General features: G+C 37.8%; 2 protein-coding genes across 2 annotated transcripts; one reads left to right on the forward strand and one right to left on the reverse strand.

Annotated features, from left to right (window-relative positions):
* Positions 1 to 1,689: 1,689 nt before the first annotated feature.
* On the reverse strand, positions 1,690 to 7,217 carry LOC106074394 (uncharacterized). The gene is made up of 2 exons (XM_013235166.2): positions 7,032 to 7,217; positions 1,690 to 3,592 (listed from the first exon to the last, which is right to left on the reverse strand). The coding sequence occupies exon 2, from the start codon at positions 3,575 to 3,577 to the stop codon at positions 1,994 to 1,996; it is 1,584 nt and encodes a 527-aa protein (XP_013090620.2). The 5' UTR covers positions 3,578 to 3,592; positions 7,032 to 7,217; the 3' UTR covers positions 1,690 to 1,993.
* A 3,465-nt stretch (positions 7,218 to 10,682) lies between these two features.
* Positions 10,683 to 11,240, forward strand: LOC129923726 (uncharacterized). Its single transcript, XM_056016189.1, has one exon. It carries the CDS (start codon positions 10,683 to 10,685, stop codon positions 11,238 to 11,240), a length of 558 nt encoding a protein of 185 aa, XP_055872164.1.
* Positions 11,241 to 13,093: the final 1,853 nt, after the last annotated feature.

The following is a 13,093-nucleotide window of genomic DNA, read 5'->3' on the forward strand; positions in this document are numbered from 1 at the left end:
TTATGAGATAGTGGTACGGCGATGTCAATAATGGTAGCGGCTTTTTCTTTTTTATCGATGAGCAGCAAATCAGGGCCATTAAAATCTACCGTTTATTATTATTATTATTATTATCATCATGTTATAATCTGAATAACAACTAAGAGAAGAAGTTGATGAGTTGATATTTGTATAGTTGTATGCTGACAGAAGACTCTTGAGTTACTTCACCACTAAATACAAGTTTGGGCTTGTAACCTCTGAAGCTTGAAGTCATGTTCAACTGTAGCTTATGTATTCAAGTTTGTTTTTTTTAATGTTTGGAATTAAGGGGGATTAGCTGTAGAATTACCATTACTCTGTATTATACTTTTTTTGGGGGGTTCTATTATGTAAATAAACAATTTATTATGTTATCTCCACAGAAACAGCCATGGGAGTAAATTTGTATTACAATAATTAGTTTCTGTGCTTCTGATAAGTACTACTTCAAATGTCAAAAACTGAACAAAAATTGCACAAGATCTTTTGTTTTAATTCCTAAGTCAAGGCAAAACAATTTTGAAAAAATGTCAAACGTCGGTATGTTTATTGCTCAAAATTTGAATATGCAAGTATTTGTTTCATTTGGTATTTCACAAGCTTATATCAACTCACTCCGTCTGTCTGTCCGTCTGTCTGTATGGTAGATACGTTTGTACACGTTATTTCTCCTGCACCCAATCTCGGATTAAGCTGAAATTTTGCACAATTATTTACCTGACAACACAAGAATCAATTTAAAAAAAAAACAAGATAAATTAGTTAATTAACTATTGGTAATTAATTATTTTGTTTGATATCTTGAACAGGGGAAGAAATCGTACTTGACAGATGTGGTGGTATAAGTTGAATTAGTCCCCTTGAGGACTCGAGCCCTTGAGTAAACATTCACCAAGACACCCCCCATCTTCCCTCCCCCTTTCCCAACTGGTCCAGACAAGTGATGGGATCATAGCGCAGTGAGAAAGCTAAAAGGTAAACAATAGCAATGGGTAACAATATTTCTAATCGCACAGATTTATTGTGTTTGGGTTGATATTTAGGAAAACTACACAACTGATCCAAACTAATTGATGCAACTAGATTTAATACAAGCTTTGTTATTTTTTTTTTATGTATTTTTTTTTTAATTTACATTGGCAGTTCTAGGGCTAAGAAAAACGAATAGTAGTCCGAAAAAGTTAATGTCCACTTCTATTAGTGTCACGCAGGATATGTCCACGCCTCACTGTTTACGGAAGATACATAGGCAATTTGATGGTTATGCTGGGTATTGAGAAACGCAAAGTGAAATTTTCGAAATGTAGGTTCTAACAATAGGGCTTACAGTTTTCAATCCCAAAATAGTCATTTGAAATCATCTTAACATCAAAAATAAAATAACATCAACAATATAAACCAAGGAAAATATCTGTACAGTACAGAGCAGTGCAGGCAAGGTATGTCGTTAATTTTGTAAATAAATGTTGGAAAATGGAAGATTAGGGCCTAAAACCTTGAACCTAGTCTGGTTGTCTTCACCTTCAAATGATCACCGGTTACTTATTTGTTTCATTGCATTGGCATCTAATAGAATATAATGGGCAAATTAAAAACAAGGAATAAAAGGTCTCTGCTGACGCCATCGCCCAAGTAAAATTATTCAATTCGTCATTAAAGACAGGCGTTAATAGTTGTCATCGGCATGAACCAGTGAATAGTTGAATAGAACATGTTTGAAGCGACCTTTCCAGAAGCCATAAGCTTTTAATGTCTGATGTCGCATATATTTATTTATGTCATACAAGGAACTGCCCTCAATAGTAATTAGCTTTCTCTGTTGGAACTAATGCTTTCCCGCAGTCCTTTGGTTCTAAGTCTCTTTCGGGAAAATCCGGTGAACAGGGCGATTAAAGCAATGTTTGAAGCTTTTCTTTAATGTCTGATTTCGCTTATATATTTTAGTCTTACAAGCAAATGCCCTCAATAGTTATTAGCTTTCTCTGTTGGAACTAATGCTTTCCCGCGGTTCTTTGGTTCTAAGCCTCTTTCGGGAAAATCCGGTGAACAGGGTGAAGAGAGCATGCTTGAAGCGACCGTTCCAGAAGCCATAAACGAATGGATGCGTGGCCAGGCTGATGAAATACGAGTTCCACATGATCTTGAACAGAACAGAAAAGTCAGGCGACAAGCGAACATCTATTCCTGGATGCGCCAGCGTATACGCCATGACAGCGATGTGGGGTAGGTGACTGAACACCGTGGTTAGCGTCATGATGAACATGATAAAGGTTGTCCTCTTCCTCGAGTAGCCAGGCTTGCGGCGCAAACTGCCTAAAGGACTCAGGGTCTGGAATGTCTCCTGTGGTTCCTTTGGGCAGTGGTGGTCAGCGTGACGGCGATGCCCCAAGTGGCTCAAGCTGCGTATTAACTCATCAAGAAACAATGCGGACCTGGATCTGCCCTCTTGCTGCGGGACACATCGTTCGTCTCGCCGCTTTCTCTGACCAAGAGGGACCTTGTCGCTATTCTCGATGATGACTGAAAATCTGTACGTCTGGTTTTCAGCATTAAAAACGTCTTCTCCTTTTCCAGTATCCCAAGGTCCTCTCTTAAGCTTTAAATCCTCAGAAGCGGAAGAGTTACATTCAGGTACACCTTGAACAACTGATCTAATTTGATCGCTGTGTAAGTATGTCGAGTTGCAGTTCCCTTCCCTTGTCTGTGTTGGGAATTTCGATGCGTAAGTGTAAAATATGTCAGACGTTTTCGGCTTGTTGGCTAAGGTGGTGGTGTTGTCGCATCGAACTCTCCTCTGTAAGGTAGTGTCAGGCGTGAAAGACTTTGACCGCTGGTCCGTTTTGACCTTATTTCTTTTCCATATTTTTGAAGCGATTGCAAAATATATCGCTCCGATGGCCGTAGTACAAGATACGTAAATTAAAACACAAGTCAATCCCCAGATTTTAGGGAGAACAGTATGACGGAAGCTGTCTGCGTTGTACGTCGAGCAGATCACGCCTTTACCATAAGGGGTGAGAACTGTTTCGTTGCCAGCAAGTATGGCCTCAGGGACAGCCACAATCGCAGAAACCATTACCGCACCGATGATGGCACAGCGGAACTCAACCATCGTTGTCACGTGACGGCTGTACGGCTTCACAATCCGCTGGTACCGCTCTGTGGCTATGGCGATGAGGATACATCCGCTGGAGAAGACGACGAACTTCCGCATGTATCGCTCCGCCTTGCATAATGCAGCGAAGCCGAAACTGTAAGAGTTGATTATCTCCGTGATGTCGACTGGAATGGTGAACACACATCCCAGCAGCTCGACCAAGGCCAAGGCCATAACGAAGCTGTTGATGACGTTGCGGGGCATCCGGAAGTAACAGACGTAGCAGACGATAGAGTTGCCGACGACACCAAAAAGCATGTAGAGTACGTCAAGAACGATCACCGGAGCAAGGTCGACGACTTTCGACTGTTTCCAGTCGTTGAACTCTTTCCGATCAAACGGTTGTGTTTGGTGGAAACTACTGCTGCCCATTGTAAGATTGTACATATTCATCTCCATGTGTCAAGTGTCATCCTATAAATATACAAAATATTAATCAATATATTCGTTATCAGCACTCGCAAAAAGGTTACATCATTTTCTTGCATATTTAATAATAGCCAAAATACATGCGTCCGAGAGACAGAGAAAGAGCACGCTGGCTTGATTATGTGAGGCAGATCTACAACAGTTAAGAGTGTGGGCATGGAGACGCAAAGCCCAGGTTAGATCAGGATGGAAAGGTCTGCTAGAACAGGTCAGAGCCCTCCTTGGGCTGTAGCGCCCCTGGGATGGGTGGGTGGATAGAAATACATGGCTCTGCTTGCCACTTATTACATATAAGAATAAATGAAATACGACTGAAGTAAAACTTTAAAACAATCAAAGTTTAAAAATACCGCACATATACTGCCTTATCTCCCTATATTGCAAGATTTACTTCCTTTTTGTATACGAAACGAAATTAATTACCACTATTTAATGAATAATTAGTTTGTTTGTTTTTTAGTCGTGATTTGTCATTGAGAAAGAATAATTGTGCAAAGCTTCACCTTGATCCAAGAATGGGAAGTGGGTGAAAAAAATCATGCTAGAACGACAGACAGACAGACGGACGGACGGAGTGAGTTAGTATAAGCTTTGTAAAAATAAATAAATCTTTTTTTTTTCAACGAAGGAGTTCAGAGCCTCTCAAGCCTTCCATTAAACGAAGTTTGATCATGATAATAATGATCTCGGCCTATTTTTCAATACTGCTTTTCAAATGATTTCACAGACGAGCAGCCAAGAACCGATACGCCTGGAGGAAGCTGACTGGGTGACCTACGCCCCAGACATATACACAAGCAGAAGATGAGAAGCAGTAGAGCGTGATAGTCACAGTCAATGATTAAAGAAATCTCGTAAACCAAATTTTATTTTGCTAGTTGTGTTAATAGCACTTTTTATTGTAAACACCTTTTTACGAGGATTATGTAAACTCACTCTGTCTGTCTTTCTGTCTGTCCGTCTGCTAAAAAATGTGTTCACTAACGTTTTTTTCTCCGACACCCAAACTCGGATCAAGCTAAAATTGTGCACACTTATTTCTTTTACTTGACAGTACAAGAATCAATAATAAAACAAAATTAGTTAATTATCTATTGGTGATTAATTATTATTTTGTGACCAGCAAGGGCAAGAATAGTAATTGGTGTTTGCTTTAACAACGGATAACTATAAAAAAAAACTTCTAATGATTCTGTGATCTAAATGCATTTAGAAAGCGATCACGGAAACATTCACACAGATACCCGCTTCTTTCTGTCTCTTCCACTTCTCAACTGGCCCAGACAAGTGATAGGATCATAGCGTAGTGAGAAAGCCAAGAGCATGAAATTGTGCTTGAAAAAACAACTGGTAAAAAACAACAACTCAGATTTAAGGCCTATTATCGTTACAGAACATTGGGGGTTTTCAACCTGTGATAGGATCATAGCGTAGTGAGAAAGCCAAGAGCATGAAATTGCAAAAACAACTGGTAAAAAACAACAACTCAGATTTAAGGCCTATTATCGTTACAGAACATTGGGGGTTTTCAACCTGTGATAGGATCATAGCGTAGTGAGAAAGCCAAGAGCATGAAATTGTGCTTGAAAATACAACTGGTAAAAAAAACACAACAACTCAGATATAAGGTCTATTATCGTTACAGAACATTGGGGGTTTTCAACCTGTGGATCGCGACCTCCTTGGGGGCGCCTAATGCCTCCATTTACCCCAGGCCGGCCGCGATATCTTATTGTAGCCTAATGTATTTATCTAAGAAGATTTCGGAAATGCTTTAAAGACCAGCTTAAGCGCCAACTTGCTTTAACTGACATCGAAGAGAGCAACTGGCTTGAGGCGGCTTCACTCACAAAGGGATACACATTTGAGACCAAAAGAAAATCCGATGACAGACGCAGACGGCGAAAAAAAAATCTAAATCGTCCAGTGGCGGGCACTGGTTATGCCTGCGCTGTGTTTGGCAAAATATGTAGATCTAGGTCACGGGAAATACTGCATTCCTCATTTATCTTCAGACTTAAGAAAGAAGATATAACAAAGTAACTACAACTGAAGGGAATTGTGTCGGATGTAAATAGATGTCAGATTGTAGATACTAACCAGGAACTATAAGATTTAAAAAAAAAAAAGCAGGAACTAACAGTATGACAAGAGCTTCGTTAAAAAAATGGGCCTGTTACGTTTGACTAGTCACATAGACAAAGAGATGAAGGTCAGTTGTGTATACACAACCATTGTGCGTGTTTGTTGACCAACTAGCAGTATAATAATCCTGTGGCCGGCTGCAAGGCTCAGAATATTTTTTTTGTTCTGAGACCGGAGGTCTGAATATCTTAGAAATCAAGCCTTTAAATACATTTTTGGCTCACCCATCACCTGTTCATTTATCAACAGGGACAGCTACAAAACACATCAATCCTTGACCACCCAGACATTCAATGGCGTAGCTAGGAATTTGCCATCATTTGGGGGCCCGGGGGGGGGTTGACCTTTTTGGGGCCCATGCAAATTGCGTAATATTTCAATTTTAATGTAAAAAACAACTCGTATATATATATATATATATATATATATATATATATATATATATATCATCATCATATATAGATGTTTGTAAAATGTTTTACATGTTTCGGATGTTCCTTCAGAGTTGAAGATAGTTTACTTCCTAGTCCAAACCTCCCGCAGGACGACGGGGGATGGGAGCGGGCAGGGTTTGAACCCTCGACCGTCGATAAATCCGAACGACAGTCCAGCGCGCAAACCGCACGACCAGGCAGCCATCCATAGATAGATAGATAGATAGATAGATAGATAGATAGATAGATAGATAGATAGATAGATAGATAGATAGATAGATAGATAAAGGTGAACATTCTGAATTCGAACTCGTGTGATAAAGCCTCCTCAAATGGAGTTATCTATTGTTAACTTCAAATTTTAAACCAGCGACCTACAGAGTGTAAAGGGGGCTAATTCAACGTACAGCACAAAATCAAGTCATCAGTTGTTTCTATAGACTGGTTCTATTTTTCATGTGCTGTTCACTAAGACTCGTCGTCGATGTATAAAGGGGGCTAATTCAGCTGATACCACCACTTCAGTCAAGTACAAATTCTTTCCCTTGTTTGAGATACCAAACAAAATAATGAATTACAAACAGTTAATTAACTAATTGGTTATGCTTGGTATTAATTCTTGTTTTGTCAGGTAAAAGAGATACTCCTTCAAAATTTTAGCTTGATCCGAAATCGGGTGTGGGATTACGTGTACAAACTTTTTACCAGACGATAAAGTGGGTTGATATAAGCTTTGTACAAAATAGACGGTGATTCTTATACACATATGCTTAAAGATACTAAATCCCTAGCTAACAAAGCATTTTTTTTTTGGAACTATTAAAGAACATTAAAAAGTTACTTACTATTTCATTCAATATCTTTTATAGTTGAGTCCAAATTTCAAACAATCTCAGAAATCTCTACATCGTCATTTCTTTCCCTTTGCAGGAGTAACTTGGCTGGCCGAGTCTCTTAAGGGTTAAGTTGATTCGAAGCGCACGCGCTCAGCTTTGAGTAACCAATTAGAAGCTAAGGTTTAAATAACACACACAAACACACACGCACAGACACACACATACAAGCGAGGTTAACAAGTTCCTTGTGATGAGAGCAAAGAGCTGGATGCAACCAAGCACACATTTGTATAACATTTGTATAACATTTGTATAACATTTGTATAACATTTGTATAACATTTGTTTTGTATAACATTTGTATAACATTTGTATAACATTTGTATAACATTTGTTTTGTATAACATTTGTATAACATTTGTTTTGTATAACATTTGTATAACATTTGTTTTGTATAACATTTGTATAACATTTGTTTTGTATAACATTTGTATAACATTTGTATAACATTTGTATAACATTTGTATAACATTTGTATAACATTTGTATAACATTTGTATAACATTTGTTTTATATAACATTTGTATAACATTTGTTTTGTATAACATTTGTTTTGTATAACATTTGTATAACATTTGTATAACATTTGTATAACATTTGTATAACATTTGTATAACATTTGTTTTGTATAACATTTGTATAACATTTGTTTTGAATAACATTTGTATAACATTTGTATAACATTTGTTTTGTATAACATTTGTATAACATTTGTTTTGTATAACATTTGTATAACATTTGTTTTGTATAACATTTGTATAACATTTGTATAACATTTGTATTACATTTGTATAACATTTGTATAACATTTGTTTTGTATAACATTTGTATAACATTTGTATAACATTTGCTTTTGTTGGTCTTATGGAATTCTGAACTTATGATTGGTTTCATTGATTTACCTTTTGTTAACGCTGCAAAATATTTTGGAGGGAGAGATTATATCTCCCCTTTCCCCCCCCCCCCCATTGCTTTAACTCTCGACAATACCATCGTTGATTTGACCTCATTAAATTACATTAATGTCTAATTTTTTAAACTTGACTTTGTATTATATAAAAAGAGCATGCATCTCCCTTTAATTCTATACCAAATACAACATTTTCTGATAACAAACAACAAAGCTATTGAAGTTTAACCATAACAGGGTAGTGAGATAGTAATGAGTAAAATGTAGAATTCCTTCGAAACAATGGACAAATAATAACGGGGAGAAAGAGTTAAAACTAACAACCCCCCCCCCTTGATAAAATCTCAGCTTTATTTCGTTTTAAGATAACGTTATGGCTTCTCCCTTTTTTTTTTCCTAGCCCCCCCCCCCCTCCCCTCCCCAATTGATGAGAAATCACACGAATTGTGATATCACAAGGCCGACAATAATTTGTTGTTTTTTTTATTTTGGCTTTCTGTTGATCCTTTTTATTTGCGCCGTCAATGACGCCTATTAAGATATGATCTTACATCGCTCATATCAGACAGCAGATGAGTATATTGAAATTATTGATCACTAGTTTGAAAATATTGAAACTTTCAGCGGGGGGAGGGCAAGATTTGAAATTGGGACAATCGATACGACATTCAGGCACAACCAGGCATCCATCTTCTTTGGTAAAATTTTGTCCTCCTTTCTGTTCACCTTAGTGAGGTATTGTCCTCCTTGCTGTCCAACTTAGTGAGGTTTTGTCCTCCTTGCTGTCCAACTTAGTGAGGTTTTGTCCTCCTTTCTGTCCTCAGTGAGGTTTTGTCCTCCTTTCTGTCCTCCTTAGTGAGGTATTATCCTCCTTTCTGTCCTCCTTAGTGAGGTTTTGTCCTCCTTTCTGTCCTCCTTAGTGAGGTATTGTCCTCCTTGCTGTCCAACTTAGTGAGGTATTGTCCTCCTTTCTGTCCTCAGTGAGGTTTTGTCCTCCACTCTGTCCTCAGTGAGGTATTGTCCTCCTTTCTGCCCTCCTTAGTGAGGTATTGTCCTCCTTTCTGTCCACCTTAGTGAGGTATTGTCCTCCTTTCTGTCCTCTTAATGAGGTATTGTCCTCCTTGCTGTCCAACTTAGTGAGGTATTGTCCTCCTTTCTGTCCTCAGTGAGGTTTTGTCCTCCACTCTGTCCTCAGTGAGGTATTGTCCTCCTTTCTGCCCTCCTTAGTGAGGTATTGTCCTCCTTTCTGTCCACCTTAGTGAGGTATTGTCCTCCTTTCTGTCCTCTTAATGAGGTATTGTCCTCCTTTCTGTCCTCTTTAGTGAGGTTTCGTCCTCCTTTCTCTCCTCCTTAATGAGGTTTTATCCTACTTTCTGTCCTTAGGGGTACGTAAGTTGAGTTCCCCTTTCAGACTTTGTGATCTATAGGACAAATGATGTAAAGGTCATCTGCTTCTGAGGATGTCGTGTGGACAGCACAATGACAAACAGCACTAACTAATGTCAGATACCCATTAGATCGCTACAGATCCCGAAATAAAAAAATCCCAGTCTTCACCAGGATTCGAACCCGAGACCTCCTTCACCACTCAGACACCGGCCTTCCGGTAACCCTACATGGACTGATATAAAGCTTTATAGCGGTCAAAATACTACGTGAACGAGATTCTAACGAAAAAACAAACGTCCCCAATAAAATTAATGTAGACTAGTGAATAACAAATATTAAAGGAAGACGAAATGACGTCGTTCATGTTTCTTATCTCACCTTTTAGCAGTTATTAATTCCCTTGCGTGGGTGGTTATCTTGGTCAGTTGGACCAAGTGGCAATTTCAAACTATAGAGTCTAGTAGGCCTACAGCTTAGCCGCCAGCGCATTGGCCTCTGTAGCGATTTCGATCTAGAATCTTCACACACTGGCGACATTCTGCTTCATCGTTCACCACTTTGCTTTGGAGACTATGTCATCAATGATCTGACGGTCAATAGAAAACTGAAGAAGTGGTCTGTGGTGGTGGTTGGGGGGGGGGGGGTGAAGGATCGGAAGTTAATGGAAGACACTCTTACAAAATAGTAAAAAAAAAAATTCCCTTTTAAACCTTTCGATCTATAGGGCAGATGGTGTTAAGGTCATCTGTTTCTTTAACGAGAAGGGTGTCATGTGGCCAGCACAACGATCAACAGCCTTTACCTCAGAGTTGGGTGAGCTCAGGGGTACTCTAAAAATCTCGATATTCAAAATCCCAATCATAACCGAGACTCGAACCCAGGACCCCAGGTCCGGAAGCCAAGCGCTTAACCACATCGCCTCCCCTTACAAAATACGTAAACAGATTTTTTTTTTCAGATTGTATAAGAACTTAAATTTTATTTGTGGGTTCAAAATTTCCATAAATATTGCAATATATCTTGCCGCCAACAACCCCAGATGAACTATTACAATATGGATGTTATGAACTACCTGTGTTACAATATGGATGTTATAAACCACCTGTGTTACAATATGGATGTTATAAACCACCTGTGTTGCAATATGGATGTTATAAACCACCTGTGTTGCAATATGGATGTTATGAACTACCTGTGTTACAATATGGATGTTATGAACTAACTACCTGTGTTACAATATGGATGTTATGAACTACCTGTGTTACAATATGGATGTTATGAACTAACTACCTGTGTTACAATATGGATGTTATAAACTACCTGTGTTGCAATATGGATGTTATGAACTACCTGTGTTACAATATGGATATTATAAACCACCTGTGTTACAATATGGATGTTATAAACCACCTGTGTTGCAATATGGATGTTATGAACTACCTGTGTTACAATATGGATATTATAAACCACCTGTGTTACAATATGGATGTTATAAACCACCTGTGTTGCAATATGGATGTTATGAACTACCTGTGTTACAATATGGATGTTATGAACTACCTGTGTTACAATATGGATGTTATGAACTACCTTTGTTACAATATGGATGTTATGAACTACCTGTGTTACAATATGGATGTTATGAACTACCTGTGTTACAATATGGATGTTATAAACCACCTGTGTTACAATATGGATGTTATAAACTACCTGTGTTACAATATGGATGTTATAAACCACCTGTGTTACAATATGGATGTTATAAACCACCTGTGTTACAATATGGATGTTATAAACTACCTGTGTTACAATATGGATGTTATGAACTACCTGTGTTACAATATGGATGTTATGAACTAACTACCTGTGTTACAATATGGATGTTATAAACTACCTGTGTTACAATATGGATGTTATGAACTGTTGTAGTACAAACGCAATGAACAACCTATATTGCAATATGAATGCTGTGCACTGTTGCAATACAGATGTGGTGAACTATTGCAATATTTCTGCTTCGAACAACTTGAAGTGCCATTTGGATGCCGTGATTGAAAAGTTGAGCAATCGACTGTCGAGTCCAAGACCTAAGTTTAAAACTTGGCTATGAACATTTCTCTGAATTTACCAATATTGGCTAAGGTAAGGAACATGAATGAAGATATTCATCTAGTTAATAAGCTAAGGTTGTTGTTTTTTAAACCAAGCTTATATCGTTCGGTCGTCTCGGTGGTCTCAGGTTCATCTGCCCGCCGCCACTCCACGTCGTCTTACGGGAGGTTAGAACTAGGAAGTACATTATCTTCAACTCTGAAGAAACACCCGAAACATGTCAAACATTAACTAAAGAATAATACTTCCGTATTGTGTTTACTGGATACACCAGAATATTAATAAATAAAACAACGGAGAGATAAAAGGATATTATCTTCAATGGTTCCATGAAACCACTTTGAAATGCCTGCCTGTGAAGGATGACTAAACGTACTTTGAATTGTGAAAATGGCGTGTCTTTTTTTTTTTGTTTAAACAAAGCTTATATCAACTCACTCTGTCTGTCTGGTAAAAAGTTGGAACACGTTAGTTGTCCCACACCCAATCTCGGATCAAGCTAAAATTGTGCATGTTTTTTTAAATTTTACATGAGAAAACAAGAACCAATTTAAAAAACTAATAGTAATTTATTATTTTGTTTGGTATAGAATAATTGAAATAAATTGTTAATTTTCTGATCTGGTGGTATAAGCTTAATTAGCCACCTTTTTAATTTGTAGGTCGCCGCTTTAAAGTTTGAAACTAAAAACCTTCTATTATCATAAACACTTCTCTGGCAGAGTGGTTAGTGTGTTGGTTTGAGGAGGCTTGAGCCCTACATTTCAAATTCAAATAGTTCAAACTTTTATTTTAAATAAATGCGTTTGAAAGCGATCACGGTAACATTTACAAGATAATCTTCCCCCCCCCCTTTTTTTTTTACTTTTTAAAACTGGCCCAGACACGTGATAGGATCATAGCGTATTGAGAAATCTAAAGCATGACATTGTACTAAACACAAAAACAATAGATAAAGGATATTTCTAATCGCACAGATTTAGTAGTGTTAGTCTAGACCTATTACAAATTTAATTACTTGACTGATCCAAACTAATAGATACAGCTACGCTTAATATAGGCTTTTTTGAAAATCAGTTTTCTTGTTTAAATTTAAAATGTCCCTTTATTTATTGAATAATGTTAAATAGTTATGTAGACCGCGCAATAGTAAAAGATATTTTCTTTCTTATTACCAATAATCAATTATCAATACAGTTAATGACGTGTTTTTTTTTTCTCAAAAATTTAATTTACAAATCATATTTCTATAAAAGGGAGGCGTTGTGGAAAGATTAGGGTCACTTCCTGAAAAGCGACGCGCTTTTGAGTTCTTTCCCCTTTATTCCATTTCCCATTTCCGAAAGATTTCAGGTTCGACTTTCAGTGAAGACTGGGATTTTGAATTTCGGGATTTAAGGACTCCCATGGGCGCAACTAACTCTAATAGGTACCTGACATTAGTTTGGGAAATTAAAGGCAGTAAGTCATTGTGCTGGCCACATGGAACCCTCATTAACCGTCGGCTAGAAAAACACCGTCCGCCTTAAAGATCGCACGATCTGAAATGGGTACTTTACTTCTGAAAAAAAGGCCATAACAATAATCCTGCAATGGGTTTG

The sequence above is a fragment of the Biomphalaria glabrata genome, chromosome 17, assembly GCF_947242115.1.
Source record: "Biomphalaria glabrata chromosome 17, xgBioGlab47.1, whole genome shotgun sequence".
Lineage (NCBI taxonomy): Eukaryota > Metazoa > Mollusca > Gastropoda > Planorbidae > Biomphalaria > Biomphalaria glabrata.

Coding starts and splice junctions, on each gene's coding strand:
- LOC106074394 (XM_013235166.2), bottom strand. CDS start 3,577: ATGGAGATGAATATGTACAATCTTACAATGGGCAGCAGTAGTTTCCAC.
- LOC129923726 (XM_056016189.1), top strand. CDS start 10,683: ATGGATGTTATAAACTACCTGTGTTGCAATATGGATGTTATGAACTAC.